Source organism: Seriola dumerili, unplaced genomic scaffold, assembly GCF_002260705.1.
Source record: "Seriola dumerili isolate Sdu_G_001 unplaced genomic scaffold, Sdu_1.0 BDQW01000088.1, whole genome shotgun sequence".
In the NCBI taxonomy this organism is placed as follows: Eukaryota; Metazoa; Chordata; class Actinopteri; order Carangiformes; family Carangidae; genus Seriola; species Seriola dumerili.
In genome coordinates, this window is record NW_019174343.1 from 11,351,819 (window position 1) to 11,377,326 (window position 25,508).

At 42.5% G+C, this 25,508-nt stretch overlaps 1 protein-coding gene across 1 annotated transcript in view; it reads right to left on the reverse strand.

Moving 5' to 3' along the window:
• Positions 1 to 15,840, reverse strand: part of plxna1 (plexin A1) — a 160,455-nt gene extending 144,615 nt beyond the window's left edge. The window contains exons 1-2 of the mRNA XM_022745052.1: positions 14,734 to 15,840; positions 667 to 849 (exon numbers count right to left, since the gene is read on the reverse strand). Coding sequence (XP_022600773.1) covers positions 667 to 849; positions 14,734 to 15,840 — 1,290 coding nt within the window. The remainder of the gene's footprint in view (positions 1 to 666; positions 850 to 14,733) is intronic.
• Between the last annotated feature and the right edge of the window lie 9,668 nt (positions 15,841 to 25,508).

A 25,508-nucleotide genomic window follows, 5' to 3' on the forward strand; every position in this document is an offset into this window, starting at 1 on the left:
TCCATCCATCATCACTTTATCCCTCTGTCCTCGCCTCTGTCTCTCCACCTGAATTAGTCAGTGCTGCACAGCTGACCAGAACAGAAAAGCCATTTACCAGTCATAGCTGTTAGATTGATTGAAGGCAAGCTCTTAAAATTAGAGGCGAGGCTGTGCATGGTGTTGGGACACTGCAGTAACATTTAATGTCTGACGTGACTAACATGACAATCGATGATGGCGTAGCCACAGACACGGAGCTTTAAACTGCTTGTTAAACGAGCAGGTTTTAAAGAGCCACTTGAATGTCCTGTTGGAGACGGCCACTCGCGAGAAAAACTGTCAGGACTGCATTTAATCTTAGTGTAAAAGGTGTGCTTGGTGTAAATGTGTGATTATAAAGCTGCAAGTATCCAAATTCACAAAGTGATAACACTGACCACGATTGGCTGAAAAATTACTCGCCATGCAAAACAGAAAAAACTCACTCAATGAGTTGTATCCTTTTCCCATGTCCACTAAATGACAGGTAGAGTCAGTATGTCATCTTTAGAAATTTTCCCTCAACTAAAGTGCTCCAAATCAACCAAAACAAAGAAGAAACAACAATTAATTCAATTTATATGGAAAAGAGGGGAAAAAAACAAAACACATATAAGTAAAAAAAAAAAAAAAAATCATTCCTACCTTCTTCAGTTTGCCATTGCGTGTGCCGACAAAAGCCACGGTGTTGCCGCGATAGTCATATGCCGCCACTGAGGTCATCCCATCGTCTTTGTCGATGAACAGGGGGGTACCCTCGATGGTGCTGGTGCCCCCCAGTGGCTGGTTGAAGTCCTGGCCACAGAAGTTATCGTCTATCTGCAGCGGCTGGAGGAAAGCAGAAACAACAACGATCAGACAAAAAGCCTGACAAAAGCATGAAACTGTACAAAATGAAATTCTCTTTTTATTCCAGTAATTCCATACGTTGTTAAAAAAAACTCACAAATGTAAGTTCTGAAAGCTTTCTATGGGTCAGGTGATGGGCTGAGTGTTTTTCTACAGTAGACAAGGCTTACAGGAGGTATGAAGGATTTCATTATAAGGTGGCAATTTATATTCTATCTTATGTCATTTAAGATGTCCTTTTTGTATGTTGCAGCCTTATTTTTCTTTAACAGTTCAAAGTATGGAAAGAAGAAGGAGTAGGAGAAAGGTTCTGAGCCCCGACCATCAGGGCACGCCCCTAAATACAAATGTTAGAACCAGCAGAACTGTGTAGAAGTGCACTTGATTCCATATAACAGTGGGAGTGCACAGAGAACTATAGGTGCATCATCTAACTTTAACACTTTTGATTATCCAACATATTAAAAATGCTATTCACACATAGGCCATTCATAAATACGCCCTTTTTTCCCCAAAACAGAGTCCCACCATGCAAAACCCTCAGCATATTGTGAATTGTTCAGTCACAGTGGTGACATGGCGGTAATGCTGGTGACCATGTGACAATATCTGGAGCATTCCACTGTCACAAGGGACTTATCGCCCCGGGCAATCCACTGACCCATATGATGCCTTAAACCAGTCACCACCACACACCCCCACACACACACACACACACACACACACACACACACACACACACACACACACACACACACACACACACACAATCAGTTGCTTGTGAAGTAGGGTTAAAGTGGCACAGACAATGAATGGTTTGTTAAACTAACATATTTTGCACTTTTGGACACAGTTTCAGGGTAAATCCAGTCTCAGTGTGGTTTGATTGTCACTTAAATAATTAGCTGATTAGTCAATTCAGTGAATAAATGAAATGACAATGATTTTTAAAATTGACTTTTTTGGGTCACACAAACACCAAATATTAACTTTGTCCACCTTTTCAAATGTGAAGATTTTATACAATTGTAAGTTTAACATTTTTCGGGTTTTTGACTCTTAGGCAAAAAAAGCTGTTTGAAGACAGACAGACAATTTCTGCTCTGAGAAATTGTGATATACACTTTTCACCCTTTTTCCGCCATTTTGTAGAAAGCTAATGAAAGTAACAGCTACAAGGCCAAGGTTCAATAAAATAAAAGTCTCTCTTAATCAAAAGACGTACTTTTTGGATTCTGCTTTGGCAATACTGATTTTGACAGAGACCAAATGTGTGTGTGTGTGTGTGTGTTTGTGTGTGTGTGTGTGTGTGTGTGTGTGTGTGTGTGTGTGTGTGTGTGTGTGTCAGACTGGAGGTTGCTGACTGACTGCTGAAGTGTGGAACTGAATGGGTATCAGTGTGTGTTAACCAGAGTCAAAAGACACATGTGTGAGTTAGTGTAGACACACACACACACTTGGGGAGTGTGTAAATGGCGGTGTAATCCACAGTCTTATCACTACATCATCTGATTGATCCACACAGGAGAAAAGATAACATCCTTTCCCTCGCTCTCTCTCCCGCCCGATCTGCCTAAATTGCCTGCAGCTCAGCACACGTCAATAACCCGTTATTCTGCCTTCTTCTACTTTCTCACTCTTTTTCTACATCTCCCTCCAGCTGCTACAGTAACTGAGCAAACATCAATATCCCCTCTCTGTCTCTTTCTACCTCTGTCTATCCATCCCTTCTCACCTAATCACTCTGCATCACCCTCCTCATCCATCCTTCCTCAGCAACTCTCCCTCTGCCGCTATCTCTCATTCAGTCACGACTCTCTCCCTCTGTCCCTCACACACATCTTTGGACCTACATTACAGTTTCCAAAGAGTGCAGAGGTGCGAGTGTGTGTGTGTGTGTGTGTGTGTGTGTGTATAGAGTTGTAGGTCTATCAACTGGAGCCAAGAGGAGCTTGCTCCTGCTTGATTACTCTGTACAGTGATGTCACGTGGTAAAAGAAAGAAAAAAAAAAAAAGGGGGGGGGGGGGTCTTAATGGGAGCCCCTGTATTTATGGGTGTGTATGTGTAAGTGTGTGTTAAGGAAAGTGAGAGACAGGAACACACACAGCCATTACCTGAAACAACTTTCTTTTGTAACCACTAATGGCTAGGGGGCAATTTCTTCCCTCTGAACAAAGGCGACTGACAGATAACACACTCTGACAACCGTACATGTAGACTCGTAAGCCTGTGTGCACAGACACACACACGTTCAGTCAAAGCTTCCCATTTAATTTCTGTGTGTACACACAGATTTTGCTACAAGCAACAAAACAATTCCCAACGTCTTCATATGACATACAACTAGGGGCAACAATTTTAAACCATATAGTCATGGGAAAGAAATCCATCAATCTGGATTCAAGTCGGCCCCACACACACACACACACACACACGTACACAAACACACACAAGCAATCCCATGACGTCAGCGCCTAAGGGAAACAAGTTAAAAGGGTTAATCCATCTTCTATGGAGGAGACTAACTGTCGAAATTACTGTATACAGTAGCCCCTAGAGTCCATAAGGGTTAACACACAACACTACCACTACACACACACGATGCACACACTAACACACACACACACAGTAGCCTATATAGGTCTCTCTGGGGCACTGGAGGGTAAAGGTGCTATAGCATTCCTGCAGGTCTAGAGGGTTTAAACAGCATAGATCAGCATGGAATAAAAGGCGTTTCCCTTGAGGTTGGAAAGCATTTTAATGGAGGCTACATTCTGATGTGGGTTCTGCAATTTAAGGCACTAAAAGATTCCCATGTGAATTAGAGCTGATATTCAGTATGGAAAGAATATTCCCGTCTGTGGTCTCTGCAGGGTTATTGGCTGGAGACGGTATTTAACGCTCTGCAATGTTTTCAAAGACGCAGAGCTCCTTCGGGGATGGAAGAGTTAAGCCAACAACCTTCCGCTGACTTTGGCAGCAGGGTCTTACAAATGCAGAAGAGGAGGTTTCTTGTTTTGATTTTCACGGGATGCATGCGGCGCACACTGGATGAATTTGTGGATTTGCAGCTCACAGGCACATGGCCTTTTCCACTCAAGACCCCCTCCCAAAAAATTGTGTGTGTGTTGCTTCAGGCAGTAATGTAAAAACTGATAAGAGGAGCTAATGATGATTTTTTTCTATTCTTATGGAGTTCTGATCCATTATCTCAAAAAGAAGTAGGCATAAAAGTATGATTATAAGTGTGTATTGCAAAAGGAAGCTGCAACTATTGATTATATTTTATTCTCAATTAATCTACTGATTATTTTCTCAAAAGATGCCCGTATTGACATCTGAAAAACTTATTTTTGTCCAACCAACAGTCCAACACCCAAATCTCTTCAGATCACTATCATATAAAGATCAAAACTATTAAAAATTAAGGAGTAAAAATCAATTACTTAAACAAGTAATCGATTAATTGATTGACTAATCGTTTAAGCTTTATTGGATACCCAGATTGAAAACCACTGTGATCTGTAATGGGAATTATGAAAGGGTTCATACACAGGCTGAGAGTGAACCATTATACTTATGGTGTGTATATAGAGTACATGTGAGCTGTCAGCTGATATTCAAGGTCACAGAGAGATATGTGACCTAAATACTGCTGATACAATATATGAGGATTGTACACAAAGACACAAGCAGACACACACACACACCCAGAGTGGTCCCTACAAACAGCTAGAGGCCACGTGTGTCACTGGCAAACGGCCACAACTGTGGTGGTTCCCCCATGGGTGGAGCTGCTTCACTCACTTCACACTGCAAATGATGAAATATAGTCATTCATATGGCACTAAACACGCGTGTGCACACAACTCAACCCACAATAACACTGACTGATTACAGATGTGCGCTGACTGGCCTGCCTGAAGGAGATGCTGGAATAATCATTCCCCTATGATTGCCATTTCTTTAACGTATCGCGTCAGGAAAATATGTGTGGGCACACATTACGCCGACCTCAAGTGGAGTTCGTCAATAGTCACCCCCATCAGGAAAACATATGGAAACAGCAGAATACAATATGGGCTTATGTACGGGAACATACATGGTGTTGTTGATTGAATACACTGCTCTAAATTATGGCCATTACGGTGAAAGGAAAACATGTATGGCAAACACAAAACAACTTATTCATTTAGCAAGATGCGAATGGATTAGGCAACATGTTGCATTAACAGGCGCTATGTTTCTGAGTAAAAACATGTTTGTACAGAAAAAACGACACTAAATGTTTTTATTATGGAGGGACAGGAAAGGAGCAGAGAAGATAGGGACAGGCGTGTGCATGTGAGTGTGTGTTTGTCTGTTTGTGTGTCAGAGAGAGAGCAAAAAAGATGCTTCTATCATCATTGAGCCAACAGACAAACAATACATAACCAGAAACTCACATTTCCTGCAGTCTCAAACACAACATGCTATGTGTTTTTGCTGTTAATGTAGAAGTGAGGCTCAGTGGGTGTCTTTGTTTTTTAATGTTTTTTTGAGAGAGCAGGAGAGAAGTGAAAGAGGGTTGGACAGTGGGAAAGGGAACCAAAAAAACTATACGACATCAACCACATTATTTTCATAGTTTTTCAAGGTTTTCACAGTACACACACACACACACACACACACACACACACACAACTAAGATTATGTTGGCAGATGCAGGTGCCTTTTACGTGATGTGTGTGTGTGTCTGCGTGTGCCTGGCTCCAAGCAGAGTTAGGGATTCTGGGAGAGGGCAGCTCATAAATTACCCAGAAATCTCAGTGTGGGCCTTGAACTAAGGGGGACATTGCTGGAGTCTCTTCAAGAAGAATAAACACAAGCAGAGTTTGTTTGTGTGTGTGTGTGTGTGTGTGTGTGTGTGTGTGTGTGTGTGTGTGTGTGTGTGTGTGCACTCTCAGGCCCTTGTGCTGATATACAAAGCAGTAGAGCAACCTAGCATCTGATGGTTTCCATAGTTACACCTTCATAAAGCAAAGCCTGTATGTGAGTCAGCGTGATCAAAGGAAGTCAACATCACTGTCCTAGAAGTATATAGGTCCTTCTCACATATACTATTATTTGGTTAAAAGCAAAAGGAGAATGAAACAATGCATGGCAGCCCCCCCCCCCCACACACACACACACACAGCCCACTGACCTCATACCAGATCAAAGGGAATTACAGATTTCATGATGCTTACTTACTGACAGCTCCTCAGTGTATAGCACTGACATTAGGACTCAATAACTGGGACTCTCAACTGTTGGAAACTGGCAACTAACACACACAAGAAACATGCCACAAACATACGATATTGATTTGTATATCAATATTTACCTTTTTTTTTTAAATCCATAACCCTAGAATGATACAACTAGGCTATTTAAACCGGTGATTCCCTTATCAAAACAAATACTGTTACACATATTGGATGAAGGTCCTCGGGTTATTGTGGTACTTATTTTTTTCTGTATTCCTTAAAGCTGTTTATGTGAAAGCTATTCTAGGGATTTTGTTACATCCATTCATCACAGACAGTCAAAAAGCAATTTTTCATGTTTCAGCTTAAGGAATTATTCAAGTCATGATGGTAATTCAGTTACCAAACATACAATTTTAATTTTGGAGTGAACTACCATTTCACATCTTAAGAGGGTATGACAGAGTTTTATGTTTTTGTATCAATTTGTTGATGGTTTGCTTTCATTTAACTTTAAAAAAATAAATAAATAAAAAATAAAAAGTCACTGTTCTAAGCCAATAAACACCGTAATCCCCAAGGTTAACGCACATTAAGATAATGCTGTGCATGACATGCTATAAACACTAATACATGCGCAAAAACAAGAACAAATCCACACACAGTCACTCACGAGCTAAACAAGACATAAAATTCTCATAAAGTTCATCACTGACGTCAGCTGTGATGCCACTGTCTCCATAGAGACAGAGTGTGTATGATTGGCTGGCTGTGTATGATTGGCTGGCTGTGTCTCAAAGATGACAAAAAGCATGATGCATTAACATCTTGGAAAATATGTTTCGTTATCCAACCAAAACTGTTTATACAGGCTGACGATTTATAACTCAAGACAAGAGGTGTATAAGACAAATAAATGTTACAGAAGGTAATTTATTTTTGTCCAAATTGTTTTCTATAATATGTTATTTGATTGTCACTGATCAATAATTTATAAAAAAAAGAGATGACTGCAACAATTCCATATTCATGGGTTGCAGGGTAGTAATTTCTATGTTGAGTGCACTCCAGGCAGACAGTGAAACCTCAAGGAGTTGGCACCTTTTCAGAGAGCTGCTTCCAAAAGCTATCACCATGTTTAGACCGCTATTCAACTGAATGGGGGAGACAGAGGAGAAAGAATACACAACGTATGGAGTATGTACAAGAGGAAATACAACTGTAAACATGCACAAAGATACACAGAGTCCCTTGAAAATGAATCTTTCTCGATGTAAGCTCACAGGGAGTTAGAAACAAGAGGGGTGATTGTGATCAGAAGATCACCAGTTCAACAGCTGGGAAATGCGGCTGGAGAAAGTGAATCAGGAACACACTTTCCCCCTCCATCATCAACCACCACAGGTGCCCTTAAGCAAAGTACTTAACCTCCAACTGCTCTCTTGGAGCAGCTCAATGAGCAGAAGTGAAACATGGGGTCAGCAGATTTAAAGGTTTCAAACAGCAAAAGATATTTTAAGAAATTCAAATGTTAACCATAACTGAATCCAAGAAGTATCAAGTACCAGTACATGTGTATATGATTAATGTGACCAAATGTAAGTTCATGTAATGTAAATCAACATAAGGAACAAACCAAACATTTCGGCCAGTCAAGTCTCATTTTGCATCTGCAAATAAAACCAGCTATATACCAGCTAGAACAGGGGAAAAAATAAATGTAGAAATAAATATTTTTTAGAAATATAGACTTGGTTGCCTGGTGTCATCAATTCTACATTCATTTACATATGAACAAAAACAGAAATTAATCAATGTTTAGTCTATATTTACAAAAAATAAAAAAAACTGAAAATGTGCTTTAATAAAAAATCACTAAGACAAAACTCTGACCGAAACAAATTTATTTTAAAAGCACTATTTATAGTGCAAACCTTTTTTCTTACTTGCAGGGATTTGGCACATTGTCTGCAGTTTCTCTTTTTACTTTCTATTTGATGTAGCATAATAAGCATGTCATCTTTAAGAAGAAAACTGTGTAAGCTGTGGATGAACTGGTACACCTTATCTTATTCTTAATAACTAAACACGGATCTACATTGGCTGTACTTGTTATTCTGGAAGCATCCAAATGTATCTATACATGAGAACCAGGGTGTCTACGATTGGTAGATGATTATGAGAAGTAGACCAATTCTGATCTCATACATGGGAAGCAAACTATAAATGAGGAAGCAGATGTGAGCTTTTAAAAAGGAAACTATGAGCAAACAAACACACAAAGACTATTAGCATGAGCAACACAGGCACAACCCCTGCCCCACATTTTCTGATTACTCCTGATAATGATGTATGCAACACACCACCCACACACAGTACGGATCAATACATAATTACACTGACAATTAGTATCATTAGAGTGGTGCTAGAGATGGGGATTTGTTGAGCTAAACACTCCTCAGAGAGAGAGAGGGAGAGAGAAAGGTCAGAAAAAAAGAGAGAGAGAATTAAGCAGCTCACACACAGTCTGCATGGGGTCTTTTCCAAAAGGTTTTCTATTGTCCCTTAATAATGGGATGAGAGCGACACTTGAGCTCAGTGCGGGTGTGATATTGTTAGCTCACACACAAGCTCTCTCTCACACAAACACACACACCAATGTGATTCAAATCAAAACTCTACCCTGTATGAGAATTATCAAATTCCTAATTTCAAATCAAATCAAATATCAACCGAAACATGACCCATTAGTACCAATAACATTTAAGACAAGCTTCCAATCGGTGTCTCCTAGCTCAACTCATTTAGACTGTCAATTAACTCCGCTCATCAACTCTGGCTCAATTAATCAGGTCTAATTACTTAAACGCATTTGCCGGCACATCCTTTTAGATTAGGTCCGCAGAAATAGGACTGTGTTTTACAAAGACCACAAGTGAGTTACGTTCATTAGATGATATTCATAATGATGGATTTAATAAGGTTAGGAGCTGGCCTTGAAGTCAATTCCACTTTGTGTTTTCTGTAACAACGTAATGAAAATCTGCTTGGTTTACCTAATGTGAGCTCATGACGTGCAGAATATGTGTTATAACATGTCTAACAGCAGCGATGAAGCCTGGTTTTAATATCTCGCCAAGTCTCATGTTTCGCTAAAAAATATTACAGGTTTACAGACAATAAAAAAAAAACATAAATTTTAATTCTAAGGGTGAACACAGGATCTTCAGTGACACAGTGTTATAGAGTGTTTCCTTATCAACCATATGTAAAGGGTTATTACATTTGCATCTGCTATAACCAGCCTCCAGAGTACAGCTCACCACAGGGTGCTTCTTAGTCTGGTAACCATGCTTCTCTCAGCAGCTACCCTCACCACACACACACACACACACACAGCTGGCTGATAACCTATTGCTCCAGCAACAGTAATATCTATTTGTTTGGAGTAAACAGAACTAAATTGATATGTATATTTACTAATAGCCTCAATGTCTGAACAAAGAAAAAACCTACCTATAGAAAAGATCTAAAATCACCCATCACCCATTCAAAAAAATCATTGGAAATCACTGGACTGTCTAAGATAAACACATTGCAGCATCACCCACACCGACTCAGTGCAGAAATACCACAGCAACAAGCACTTTAAGCTAAGAAACAAACAAAAAAAACCAAAATAACTATGATAAAGGAGTGATCATTTCTATGTCGATTTCAGGTTTAGCGTCAAATCTCACCTTTGACACCGCTGGCCACACAACAGCTGGTCTATGCACCATCAAAAGATGAGAACTTGAGACAGACTCTTTTTGCTATGATTGATTCTCCGATTGATTGATGAATTGGTTTGTGACAAAGTTCAAAACCTCCCCATCCATCTGGTGATCGAGAGAAAGCAACTTGACATTTTGAATAGTCCTTGGGTCAGATATGCGCCTCATTTCCAATGAGGACAAGGAATGTCCCCATTAAGTCTTTGTTCCTTTCCTTCCCATTATTTCAGCCCCAATTTAAGTCTTTTAATACTTAGTATGAGCTCATTTTAGGTCCTTAACCAACATTGCTATTTTTCTAGACGATTCAGCTGGTGTCAAGTTCGTAGCTTTGCATTAAGAAAAGTCTGCTTCACACCTCCTTTCAATGTATTTCTAAGGTGTTTTATATCTTTTCTGTGGAGAAAGGTGAAAGAAAGCTGAAGTAAATATTCAATTTCAAAAACAGGTTTTGGCCAACAACAGAACTTGAAAGGAAAATGAACCCTGCTGGCTAATGTTCATTTATTTGTGTTGCACCATAATTCGCTTATTAAAAGTATTTCAACAGAAGACAAAGGTTGTTTTTGTCAGCTTGTGTGCCCAGAGCAAAATGGAAATTGATCATGGATCTATATCTAGGCAATGTTGATCAGTTTGAAAGTGCCTTGATCAGCCCAAAAGCCCAATAGCTGCTGTGTAGTATGCTAAAGAGATTCAAAAAGAGCTTTCAGAAGCTAATGTGATGTCCCACCATTGCCCTGGTGCTAAATTCCCCGACCTTTCAATGACTTTCTATGATCCTAAGTGCACTTTAGAAACCTCTATGCTTACAAGTTTCACGTTTTGTTCGCTGTGGAGGTAACAACTGGAAATCACTATTTAATGTGATGAATTTAGTGGATTAAAAAAAACTTTATTCTGTATAATGACCCCTGAGCAAAGAGAGTCCCTGACTTTCTCAAACTAGGGAACACGGTTTTAAATTCAGTGATATTTCATACACCCCTAAGGAGTTCTGTTGTGTTCCTGAGTCCTCATTATGATACCACCTATTCCTAGGTATGCATACGCATGCGCGCGCGCGCGCGCACACACACACACACACACACACACACATATATATACACACACACACACACACACACACAGAGTTGACATGACAGAGAGGCTTGCTGCTGAGGAGGACAGTGTGGTGAACAGGTGACGGACGCCGATATTATTTGTGCAGCAGCCAGCATTCAATCACGCTCTCCTCTCCTCCCTCTATCTCTCTCCCCTCTTTCTGTCATCCGCCCTTTTCTCCCGCTGTTCTTGGCATTGGTGGCGAAAAGATTTCTGGGGCTATCACTCTTCCTCTTGCCCTCCCCTTCTCTCCGGGTGAATCACTGCCTCTCCTCCGAACACACCCTGGTTGTAAAAAGCTTTCAGCTCTCTCCTTGGTTGTTTTTTCATTCTCTATCTCCCATCTCTCTCCCTACATACCATTTTCCCTCATCAAAATTCACGCTGTCATCACTAACAATACAACATAACATTGACTCTCATCCGAATCAAAGTTAGCCAGCCGTGACCGCAGCACAAAACATGGCTCCACGTCAAACTTCTCAAGACTGACATTGCTGGACATTTTCATGGTGATAACAGTAAAAGGGCATATCTCTTTTCTTCATCTAGCTTTGCAGCCTTGATGTTTTTCAAAATGCAGCATCAGTTAGAGAACATACACATGACTACAATACAGACATTTCCACAGCGACCAGTGCAGACACATTAAAGAGGCTTGAAGACACACGCTTGGCCTTATCGCCTGAAAATAACAGTACAAAAGATCAGGTTCATCAGATTTTAAAAAAACTTGCTAATTTGCTTGCATTCTGGACATAGTCTACAAAGCTGCTGATTTTCCTGCTTTTTTTCTGTGCTTTCTTTCTCAATCCCCTCCCTTTTCCCTTGGCTCGCTCTGTTATTTTCACACTCACTTTGTCTCTCTCATCTCCTCAACACCATCCTTCAAATTCCCTTACTCTCTTCTGTATGATGCTCTGGCATCTAACTCTTTCTCTCCCTCTTGGACTCATTCTTACACCCGCCCACATCCTCCACCTCTCTCTCTGTATCTGGCTGCTATTATTTACTTTCTGCAACTTGTTCATCCTTTCTTGTGCTTACCTACATGTCTCTCTCTCTCTCTCTCTCTCTCTCTCTCTCTCTCTCTCTCTCTTTCTCTTATCCATCCTCATCTCTCTCTCTCTCTCTCTCTCTCTCTCTCTCTCTCTCTCTCTCTCTCTCTCTCTCTCTGGAAATGGTTTGTATTGATCCACTCTCAAACCGGGGAGAAGGTCAGGGGTTCACTAATAAAGCTCAGGGACAAAACAGAGACACACAAACAAACACATGGCCGCACATACACAGTAGACAAATATAGCCTGGTAACAGGACTGAGGTGATGAATGGTGTGTGTCCACTTCATCGGAGTTTCTACACCCACACTTTTTTTGGACAGAGCAGCTTGTAATATGCCCAAACATTTGTGTTTACAGAAAAATAGCCACCATCTCACTCTGACCATACATATACTAATGATGGCCAGAGGCTAGAAATTATGATCCGACACAAATATGAACTCCACACAGGGAGTTGACAGCGCACCCGGTCATCCATCATTGCTGTGTGGCCAACAGCTGTCCGGGCCCCCTCACCCCACCACACCCCGTCTCAAGCACTCTCCACCACTCTATGGCAGGGTCAACCTAAACGTATTCACCCTCCACCCCCCACGTCACAGTGCCTTTCCCACACTGCCAAGTCAAATGTAGTTGAGGTAGGCATTTATGAGTTTGTAGCCTAGAGGTTAGAGAAGTGCATTTGAATTCCTGCAGTGGCTGGGAAACTCTGGGCGGGGCTCAGAGCCAAACACTATGAGCTTAAAGGTTAGAGAACTGTGGAGTAGGAGATTGCCAGTTCATAAACCTGGATCAGCTGGAGAAATGGCTGTTAGTTTTATAAGTTTGTCTGAACTTACAGTCCAGCTGTTACGTGGAGGACTGGCCCCCAATGGCTGGTATAAACCCCGAATGATGGAGAATGTTTAAGTCATTTCACTTTTACTGAAACCCTGATCATGTTCAGATTTTGAACAGTGAAGACAAATGCATGACCATAAAATCAACTGTTTTGGTCATGTAAAGCAGTTGTGTGCATGTCAAAATAAGTATATTTCATTACTGCTTTCCTCTGCCAATGTTTATTGCAGCTGTTTAAGCAACTATTCTTGAAATGCATCACTGTTGCTGTTACATCATCATTGATGTTTAAATGGTGATAAAATGTCGATGTACGTAATCTATATGTACAATACAGATGCCGTGGACTGGCAAATGATGTTACACTGCAAAAAATGGTAGATTCCAAACCTTCACTATAGAAACCTGTGATTTTACACCATAGTACTCTGCACTAAAAGCTCCTCCTGCACCAGGGCAAAGGTCTAATTGAAATAAATGAGACAGCCTGTTTTTTTTTTTGCCTCAGAGCTATTGTCAGTGTGATGGGCCCTGAGAAAGAACAGCCTCAGAAAAGAATGAAAACAACCACCAAACAGGAAAGAGACTACATCTACACAAGGTGGAAAAAGGGAGGTGAGAGAAAACTTGGATGGACTATTCACATCACTTACACTACCACACAAAACACACCTGTGCACTCCAAGCTAATGAAGACCTACGCAGAGAAAAGGTTGTTTTTAAAAAGTACCTCACTCCATTAGACGCAACACAGGGTGAATGGTTTCTGTGTGTGTGTGTGTGTGTGTGTGTGTGTGTGTGTGTGTGTGTGTGTGTGTGTGTGTGTGTGTGTGTGTGTGTGTAACAAAGACACCTGCCAGTAAAAATGGTGTGCACTGACATTTAAAGAAAAGGCTTTAAAACTGGTCTTTTAATTAAGCTATCTTAAGAGAGAGCAAGATTGAGGGAATGGATGGGTGATTTTAAAGAGCACACAGGATGGAAGATGGGATCTCTGAGACAGATGGTCAACTAAGAGTGAGGCACACTAAACACTAATGGAACAAAAACATATTCAGACAGGATTCAGGCAGATGCGGCCTGAAGAGTGGGTGTGCAGAAGGAGACGGGAATGAGGAGTGAAGGTCAGAGAAAATAAGAGGTGAGCAGTTAGATACATTCCCCATAGAGAAAACTACACTGTGTGCTGTTGAGAAGTGCCTTAAGGTCTCCAGTGTGAGTGCATGTATGTGTGTCCTCTGTAACACATGCAGGGCCATGCGCTGTGGATCAGTTAGTAAAAACCAAGTCTAGCTCATGCTATCCCCCAGGATCTCACACTGCAGTGCACCGACTCATGCTGCGTGTATGTGTGAGTGTGTGTGCGCAAGCACTGCTCCTGAGTGACACTTCACAAATCCAGGGGACTGGGCTAATGATGTCCCCTGTCTGACTAAATCAAAGCATCACAAGGCTGTGGGGACAGAGAAAATGTGCAGGAAAAAAGTGAAAAGACAGCAAGAGAAAGACATAAGAGCTTTTCACATTTTATATTGTTAATCGCTGTGGGCCTGTAGCAGTGGTCCTTGTGAATGAACATAGCTTGAGTTGAACCAGTGTTCAATTAGCAGGCGTGCAGAGAAAAAAAAAAGGCTGAGTGGTGGAATAAGGGTAGCAAGCGGTTTCAAACTTATTGACATCAAGAATAATCTTTAATATCTGACTACTGGACGTGTGTATACTCAATATATGGAAGCAAGTGAGCAGTGCACGTTTGCACTTTCCCATTATAATGGTTCCTAAAGGGCCAACTAATGCTAATGCTAATTTGGTCTGCATCAAAGTGAACAACAAACAGAAAGGTTTGAGCTTACCGAGTTGATGCATGCAAGCTCCTTGTTGAGCAGCCAGGGTAAGGAGAGTTTCCCGTCTCCCTTGTAGCAGGACTGAATCCTTTCTTTGATCTTCTCCTTTATCTTCCTCAGGGTGAACAAGCACAACGCTGACTCTTTGGGTGGTTTGGCCCGATTCTTCTGACCCTGAGAGAAGACTGTGAAGAGTATGTCTTCATTCTCAGAGATCCCAAGAGAGTTGGCAAGCTGCCGGCCCGGCCGAGCCAAGAAGGCATCCTGCACCAGGCGGTACTCTACCCCATCTTTAGTGCAGCCGATGGGGAACTCAACGTAAGAGTAAAACTTGGGGTCATCCACGCAGAGGCGGACAATTTTGGAGGTGAAGAACTGCTCTCCGCTTGCATCGGGGGAAGTCAGTTGGGTGTCCAGCTGCATTGTTAGATAATAGACAAATTGCTCACTGCTGAAGCTGTACACATAATAGATGTCGAAAGCTGGGAACTTGGACAGAGTGTCCGAGGGGATCTTCAGCTGAGAGGAGACAAACTCATCCTGATAGACAAAGCTGAACATGTCTGCATTTTCTTCATTCTCCATCAGCTTGCGGCTGGACAGGGTTGGAAAGTATTCAGACTTGCCATCAATGGGGGTTCCAATAAATAGCTTGCTGGTTGGACTGTGGGGAGAGCTTATGATCACCCCAGACATGGTACCTGACTCTGCCACACTGGAGAGGTAGTGCTCCTTACGGTGGTGGGGCTCACCAAGCTTAAAGAGGTCATCCAGTCGTAGGAACTGGCAGATGCCCTGTGAGGTGCTGCCACAGGCAATAAGGCGGTTCTGTGCGTAGTCTATGAGAAGAAGTTTATTCACATTGGGGGTCTGGGCCAAGTCATGAGGGCAGGACTGGACACTGGGTGGAGGGTAGCACTTCTCATTGTCCACGACTGGGCCAGTCATGTGGCTCCGCAGTTTGGTCAGGTTGCTAGACAGCTTGAAAATCCAGTTGACAGCTCCCACATAGACTTCTCCCGTTTTATTGTGTATGGCCAGATGTGTGAGCCCCCACTCAGCAGGGGCAAATCGTTTGAAGGGCGGGGGCTGGCCTCCAGAGAAGGATGAGCTCATGATAAGTAAAAGCCCCAGGAGAAACAAGTTCCCCAGGCCAGGGGAAGCTGCTGACCGAGCTAAGGGACACATATCTGGGCTGTCTAGAGGCAAGGTGTAGGGGGATGGGGAAGGAGAAAGAGAGGAGGAGGATGAGGAGGAGTACGCGCTCTGGTACCAAGTCCCAAGTCAGGATTTTCTTTCCTTTCTGCTCTACTTTTAAGGAATAAGGGAGGACAGTTTCAGGGGGAGAGAGAGAAGGATGAGGGAAGGGGAAACACAACTCCTATTGATATGCTGTCCTGTTCTCAGAGTTGCAAGCCGTCATCAGGAACATCATCCACAGAGGTGCGAGGTGGGAGCCCTGCAAGGCAAAAAGAAAAAACATGGTGAGTGTCCGAGGAATATTTCCTATTGATTATGCAGGCAGAGAGGCCTAAGGCTCACAAACTGCACAGCCAAAATTAGAAAAATTCAAGCTGACATTTGCCCCAGTTATAAATAAATGATATCAAATCAAGTCTGGAAGGCAAATGTGTGTCGGCATTTAATTATGAGTGAAGATAGCAGGGGAGGCATGGGCCAATTATTAAAGGCTCTGTACACATACTGCGAGTCTTGCTGGAATGAGTTATAGACTCACAACACTGAACTCTTTAATATTTCATAACTTCTATGTTACTATGGTGGCTTTAGCGGAGGCATGTGTTTGAAAAAGTGCCAGTGGGCCCTGTTATACTGACAGCAAGCAATTTATAGCCCGGTCTGCACGAAGGCTTTCCTGCATTGGTTTTAACAGTATCAACACACTATCCAGTAACCCCTTATTATAATCACACCCGCAGTTCTGGCATCCAGACATCAGGCTCAGGGAGCTATGTTCATAGTATATACTGTATATTATCACTACAGATATAAATTAAACATAAAGAAACATTAAATCCTTGTCAGAGATGTGTTATTAACAACTGATGTTAAAAAGGGTCCTTGTCTCACACAATGCAGTCCACTCCCTCCGGTCAGCAATCACACACAGCACACACAAAACCTGCCCGCCTCTTGTTGTCACCAATGTGACTAAAGCCACACTCGGACTGCCTCGTCGTTCTGGTGTAAATTTCACGAAAAAGTTGAATCTGGATCTGAAACGTTATCTGGGAATGTATTGGAAAATGAAATGTATTCAAGCGCACATGCAAGGTAGAATACCTTATAACATGGATGGCAAGTTGTTTTTTCTTTTTCTTTGAGCTTCTTCATGAGCTTTCCACAAATAAGCAAATATATTTCCCATGGCACAAACTCTACCCTACAACTAGTGTCCCTTGACCACATGGGATGAAGACAACAGAGGGGGTCTATTAAAGGGTAGAGGTGAGATAATTTATAGGAAGGATGTTTTACAGGTTAAGGACAGGAAGGAGGAGAAGAGGAGTCATAGGGAAAGAGTGTATTTGCTCCTTTGGGCGTCCTCCAATGGTAATACAATGATGAAGAGAAGGGTTTGCTGGGCACATGCTGCTACTTGACAGGCCAATCATGTTCCTGCAATACTGGGACATTAGTTCTCCTGTAAATGCTGATTATGCAAAACAGGACGCAACTCTCCCAGGGACCCCACGCTTCAATTTCACCTTGACTATCAAAGTGTCTACGCGGAGGGTGTTTTATGACCACGCCGAATTGGAAAAGATGAGAGACACTACAGAGAGATAAGGAGGGTAGGAAGATGGTGAAGGGGGATGAAGGGGGAAAAAACATGAGATAGAGAAAAATCAAAAAGGAGGAAAGAGGGGAGGAGAGGCAAAGAGGAATGTTTCTGCCTCCTGCTGCCCATCTGGTAAGCTCCTCAAGAGCAAGGCTATCTGTCTATCAATCACCAGACATAATAGGTCAGTGACTGTGGTCAGTTTATCAAACTCTGAGAAGGGTGTGAATGTGTTTTATTTTTATCTGCCATTTCTTCCTTGTTTTATACAGCTATCCTTGAAAAAGGCAGGCACGTGTTAGTTAATACTAGAGGGGAAAAAATGCACTTTTGCAAGTACTGAAAGAATTAAACACCCCAGTTAGAGGAAGAATTAAACACCCCAGTAAGAGGAGTCATTGAATTGTTCATCAATTTTAGTCGCCGCTGCTGAAAACAAGTGACAAGAGAAATAGTAGCAGCGATGTTCACGGAATAGCAAACCATAGCTCAGCTGTAACAAAGCTAGCAAGGTTCAGGGAGAGGTGGTGCATCCAGTTCCTACCGATGAAAGACTGGGGGGGGAGAGAGAGAGAAATAGGATAGGATAGGAGAGAGAGAGAAAAAAACAAGGAGAGAAAGAAGAACAGAGCAAGAAAAAAAGAGATAGAATGAAAGACAGAGAAAAGCAGACACTGTATGGACAGAAAGACAGAGAGAAAAGCGGAAGGATGAGTGAGGAGCAGTGGGAGTCAAACAAAAGGCAGCATTTTTGCTGCATTTTAATCAGGGCTCTACCTTTGCTTGAATCAAGCCAGGGGAGCCCCACAGATCGAGGCACCTCAACACGGTAACGGCAGACAGAAGGGCCTGAGCTGCAGTTATCAGATATACCGCCACTCTCTACTCTGAGATTAAAACGACTTGACGCGGATGGTGGCTTCTTCGACATAAGCAGCCGCAATAAAGTGACGAGCAAGCCTATAAAAAAAAACTAATTTCTTGCTCAATGGTAGAGTTGAGCCGCGCGACGAGAGCAGATGTCAATTTAAAGCGTGGCGGCGCGTAGGGAGGCCGGCTGCCTCATTTTCCTTTGTCATTTCAAGTGAGGGGAAGATACAATGAGGCAGAATGAGTGAGCGAGCAAATGAGAGATCCTGATAAAGAATGAGAGAGAACCTGAAGAAAAAAATATCCTTACAGTAATTCCTCTTCATTTAAGCCAGTCACAGCTTGATGTAAGAGAGTTCGAATCGCACAACAAATTGCATCTGGGGGTCTCCAGCTGCTTGTTATCTATCTTGTTAATAAGACTGTGACATCACGACACACTTTAACAAACACAGGTTAATAAAAGAGACAACGTGGAGTTATTCAATTCTACAATATAAAGTTTATGACTAACAGGACAAAAATCAGGATAGATAAAAGAATCACACTGATAATGGTTTTTGCAAATGGGCCCCCAACCCCCGTCTTTCTTAATCCCTCCATTTCCATCCCCTGCCATGGCAAACATGGCCGACTGTTGAGGGTATAGTCAATTACTCAGCATCTTACACGCGTTGCTCTTTCTCTTCCTCAAATTTCTCCATTTTCTCTCACCCCTCCTTATCCCTCCAAACCCTCTTCAATTTCAATTTCCTCTGGAGCTAAAGTGAAATGGTGGGAAGAGCGCTGGAACAAGGTTACGAGCCATATCTGGCACCATCAGGGAAAAACATGTCAATCATTTTGGGCTGGAGCGTGTCTGTGGCTTTGGGAATGGGCAGCCACCATATCGGGGGAGCTGAGGCCGTTATCACATGAGAGAAAAGCATTAGAAAGGACGGGCAGGAAGGGGCCGAGTTGATTGGATTTGATATCGGGATGCCCTATCAATTGACAGGACTGTACTGCATTCCTATGGGCTTTAGGAATGGGAATGAGTGACTGAAGGCAGGTAGAAGACATAACAGAGGAAAAAGCTTAGGAAGGAGGAGTCGTTTCCCAGCTTTACTTCTTTTTGTTTATTTGGTTTGACAGGGTGGGATTCCTGAGAAGAGATGAAGTGGTGTGTTTTTATGCACGCTGTGAGGAAATTTCAGAGGCTGGTGAAGTGGTGAGGTGTTGGTGACTCTTGTGAGCTGAGCTGGATCAACTCTCCCTCTCTCTCTCACCCTTTTCTCCAAAGCAGCTAAACCTGTCCCTTCAGATAATGGTCGCCGCTCAGAGCCTAGAGCTGTGCTGATTTATTGCCGGTGGCATATCAATTACAGCACTCGCCACTGGAGGGGAGAAAGAGGAGGAGAAGGTGCCAAGAGAAGGATGATGATGAGGGAGGAAGAAGAGCAGCACTCAGACAAATTCTCTACCCTCTGCACTGCATCACAACATGTGGGTCACATCTGGGACAAGAGAAAGAAGAGAGAGGGTGGAGCTAAGGAATTGAGAAAGAAGGGAAACATATTAAGAGAGATGGGGGGGGGGGATTGAAAGGATCTAAAAATTCATGCAAATTCTCAAGACACACCACTCTCATATATGCACAAAGTCAATTATTGTAACCCAACCATAGCATAATCACAGGGGTGACTTCAAGCAATATGGTTTAAAAGACACACACTGGGCACATTCCAACCCCCACACACCCACTACACTCTCTCTCTCCTGTCAAATGAGATCTATATATGCACACTAACACATCACAACATGCATAAAACACAAAGACTCATCCAAAATATTATGCACATGCAAATCAGAACACACCAACAAAAACTAAATGGGTCTCTATCTTAATCTGTCCTCCACCTCTTCACTCAGCAGCCAACACACTCCAGAGATTGGAGATTTGCCCAGGGGAGAAAAGGGAGATGGGTGAGGGGTGGGTGAGGGATTGAACAGCACGAGGAGGAGGCAGGAAGCGGGTGGTGGTAGAGGGGTGTTGGATGGTTAGAGAGGAGGTAAGATAGAAGGGGAGCCAAGCCCTGAAGCCGTAATCCTCTCCCAGGGTCTGCCTAATCTCACCGCCACTATCTGCATATGGGAAGAATGGATTACCATCCCCCGACACACTGACGGATGGGTGGATTGACGGGATGGGTGGCGATCCCTGGACAGACAACAAGCTCACAGACAGACGTAAACACACGAGAAGTGCAACTGGAGTCATTACAGGATACAGGATGTGGGTTGCTCTCTAAACTGTTTTGGTGCTTTAAATAAATACACACTTGGTCTTGTGCTAACACACACACACACAAACACACACTGCAGGTAGGCATGATGCAGGCTAGTCATTTGCAGCTTGCTTAGCCCACTAGTCAGACATATGTCCCAGGCAGAGGCTGTCTCGGGGGATGAGAGGAATGGGAGGGGGGTGGTCGGGTCACCAATCTAAACCACATTGAGGCTAAAACACTCCTCTTAACACACCACAAAATCAAATCTCAACACTGCAACAAAGCAATCACTCTGTCTGCTGAGGATTATCAGAGAATGTCAACATTACAATAACTCACTGGAATATTATCAAAAAACATTCCAGCCCATCTGTCATTATCCATGAAAGTTTGATCATAGAGGTCATTTTGCAATAACAGCTGAATGACAGCAGAAAATGTATTAATAACTGCATATGGGTAGTGTTTCTATAGTGTCCTTGGGGGCAATATAACCGCAGTCATTCTAAGATCTGATATGCATTTTTGTGTCATTACATATTATTAATTTATCAGCAAGGAAAAAAAAAGGTGCCAAAAAGGCAGTGATGAAGGGAGAATATCCAAAACTTGAGCTAGCACTTTTAAGGTGCCAAAAACAACTTTCCCTATATCGTGTTTAAGGCATCAAGCAAGCCAAGACAAATTTCAGAGGAGGTAAGACCAATTTTCAAGAGGTCGGACAATAGAGCAGTATTGTATATTGTGGTATCTTGTATCATTTCCTTCCTGCCTTGGCTAGGGGAACAAGCTGACTGGCAAGTCTTGGGGCGCATAAAAAGCCCTTATGAGTTCTGTTTTAGTGCCAACGTAAATCAGTTTAGTGGAGGACAAGCGCCGGTGCCCTCTCTCTCTTGCTCTGTGGCAGGTGGCCTGCCAAAACAAATGCCTTGTTCCAGAGCAAAAAAGTAGTGTGTACGTGTGCGTGTCTGTTAGGGAGTCAGGCACTGGAACAAATTGAGCCCCCTGTCTTTAAAGCACCTTGCTGGGCTGACGCTCAAACTATCAGCCCAGCTGGAGCGATAAAACCTGATCCGGACCTGTCTATTGGCTACCCTTGACAAGACAGAGTTGAGAAAAGCCACAGAGTAGAAACACTGGCCTCAAACATTGTCCTCGGATTGTTCTATATTAATTTTGCCCAAGTATGTTAGCCAAGAATAAATTCTTTACAGCAGCGGCTTTACAAGCTGCTCAGCTCTGTTACATGGAATAATGGAATCTCAAGATTGTAAAATGTTTTTTGAGAGAGCATTATGAGCTCCAGGGTCATAAAACACATAATAATAAACAATTATTAAAACCATGAAAAACAGACTTGAAGACTTCACACCACAGGCTTTTTTGTTAGTCAGTTCACTAATCTGTCACACTCTTATGTCACTTATTTCGTCTGTCCTCCAAAATTTGTTTCCCAGGCTTGAATCAGTCGCCTGCACAAGGACAAGGGGAGAGACTACCAGACAATCTACTCACACATTCAAGTGCTGGTGTGGCAGTAAGTGCAAGGACAATGCTTCTCTGACACCCAATGTGTTGTGTGGATAACAGACACGTGCGTCTGGGTGCGTGCGTCTGGGTGCGTGCGTGCGTGCGTGTGTGACAGCTGCTGCTGTGAGACAGTAGACAGACTGTGGGCACTACATCACACAAATTCATATGACAATAAACACACACACACACACACACTCTTGTGTTTTCGGAGGTAAATGGGATTATACGCCAACAGACGCTACTTAAGACACACAGTGGTATACAAGTTTCTGTGGTAATAAGCGTGTGTGTGTGCGTGTGTGTGTGTGTGTGTGTGTGTGTGTGTGTGGTGGTTGGTCATATAAATATGTGCATATGTGCCTGTGCTCTTAGGGTATAGCGCACAGTTGTCCCTGCTCTGCCTGCATTTGTCATATATGAGGCAGAGGAAAGAGGGGGGTGTCAACTACTCGGTGTGTGGGTGTGTGTGTGTGTGTGTGCGTGCGTGCACGCAGTGTTTCATCTTAAATATACACACACACACACACTTCATGACAAGATTAACACCCGCTCTCTGAACCTGACCACTGACGATCTTACACTATGTCTGCTGGGAAACTGGAATGCAGAGGGAATGTGCAGCAGACGAACCTACATGAGGAATTCATCACCTCATCAAACAAATACATACCATCATATATTTGTGTGTGTAAGGTAATCTATGTGACAGGTGTGTGTGTGCCCTATTTTATCCCTCAAATCACATTTCTCCTTATAAAGCTAACATGCTAGAATTTTGTATCAGGCAGAAGTTGTGTCTGAACCCTTCCTGAGCAGCTTGAGATGGCTGGATTATGAACGCCACCTCGCTGCTCTGAATGGTTTATGAACATTGTGTCAGATTTGACTGGTGAAAACAGGGTTGAGTACCCCAGGGCGTCTCCCAGACATGCAGCCCTTGTCATTACAATAACACATGAGAACAGACAGACTGTATTCGTTTTCATCTTTATATCTACCCCAATCCTCTCCATCAAATCCTCTCACTATTGCGCTGTTTCTTTCGCTCAGTTTGCCAAACAGTTCACATCTCTGTCTTTGTATCTCCTCTGTCATGTTCTCCTCCTTCTATGCCTCAGAGCAGTGCATGAACCCAAATAAAATACAAATTGCTCAAGCACCAAATTTATGTGGATCACAACAAACTAAACATGAGCATGGGAACACATTTTCTCCTCCCTGCTTCCTCTCTCAGGGGTGAAATTCCTGGAAAAAACAAAAGGCCTTCGTTCCAGCTGCTAAGACAGACACACTGAAACACTGTTGAACCAGGCTTCACATAAAACCTGCCCACATTTCAGAAAGGAGCACACAGACACAAACACACTGATGCAGGCACCGTCAGATTAGTGGTTTACTCTTAATCTCTCGACTGTGTTTGTGCGGCTGGGTCTTTCTTTCCATGACAAATCCTGTGTCTGTCTGTCTGTGTGTCTGTGTGTGTGTGTGTGTGTGTGTGTGTGTGTGTGTGTGTGTGTGTGTGTGTGTGTGTGTGTGTGTGTGTGTGTGTGTGTGTGAAGGTGGGAGAAGTAGGAGATATGTAGGTCAGGGCCACAATGTGGCTGATAAGAGTCACAAAGTAACGCTGTGGTAGTGCAGCTAGTTCAGCGTTTCACCACTGGTTCACCACCGCAAAAACATACTGAACTTGTACTATTGTCTGTCGCATTAAGGTAATGCCGTATCTGTTTGAGATGGTTTTAAGAGAACAACAGTAAAGCTGTAGGATCAGAGGAGGTGATGACATGCAACAGCAGGTTGTTAACTGCTTTGCTAGGTGGGATTACATTTTATATTTTTGGTTGAAATTAACCATCAATTACTTAAATAAAATATTATATTCTTAAGTGTTCATTTGCACCCAGAACTAAGCCTGGATTTTTGCATTGTTTTAAATAGATTCAGATATAGTTTTATACCTTTTCTTTATACCATAACTGATAACATTGTCTCCAATATCCTAGACTTAAAGCAAGACAGCATAAATTTTGAAAAAAAATATAACACAAATTTCCTCTTACAAATGAGGCAACAAGAGTTGCATTCACAGCCATGAAAACACACACTTGATCAGTTCAATACACTCAGGGGTTTTGCCAGTGAAGTTTTACTTGGTCTGGTATGAGCAGCAACTGATGGCTAATGTTAGCAATCGTCAGATAAATATTGCTGAAAAATGGACGTAAGTGCGTCCGTTCACTGGCTTAATGATTCTTTTGTAGTCATGCTACTGCTACACAACATTTTAGCATTAATCATTATTCCTGCTGTTCAGCAATTACTTTCAAAGTAAAGCATGATGCTACCAAATGAATATGACCTTTCTGTTGGCAAAGTATGCAATGCTATTTGGCAACCTCAGTGTCTCAAAGTTTTGATGTCCAAGCAAGTAGTAAATCAAAGTCCACAAGTACCCAAACGCATCTGCTGCACTGCCACACAATGAGAACATATAGATAACAGTTCACTGTGACAGCTTCACAATATTATTCAAGTTAAATAAGTGACAACTCAATAGATTTGAGAGAACCTCAGTGAGTAGGGACAGAGCCAGGCCTGGGAGCGATTCTCACAGGAACGTTCCTAATGACTAATGGTCTGTGTAATTTGACCATGAGCAGCCAAAAAACAACACAGGCCCTTTAACATGTCACCACTCTACTTGCAATATGAAGGTTAGAGAGGAGGTGCAACTTTCTGTTAAACAGATTCAACAATGAAAATACAAACATCACAAAACAGAACAGCACCTGCATAGATATTTCAGGAAAGTACCCTGTGGAGTGTGAATGGTGCCGGGTAATGTTATTGCTAATCACAAAACCAGCATGTACATGCCACCCCGTGACTTAAATCAACACTGAGCAATGCCAGTCACAATGAAGGTCAACCACAGACAACATTGTGGTTTTCCAACAGTCACTCACACCACCAATCAAGCTGTGGTCTGAGCTTTCCAAACTGGTTGTACAGGTGTTGATGTAATGAAACCACGGGTGAGGACATGTTCAGTCAGTGGACAGATTAAGGTGGGAATCAAGTACGGTTAATTGAAGGCATAATTGAAGGATATCAACTGACAAACAAAATATTTCACTTCTTTATGCTGTATGCTCAACTTAAAAAAACTATAAAATGCAATTAAATGTGGGCTGCATGAGGTATGTTCATTTACTTCAATCATCCACGAATACAAGACTGTGTTCTGAGCTCTGTCTGTTACAACAAAGCTGGTGCATTCCTCCATAGCAGTGCTTATATTCTCCCTG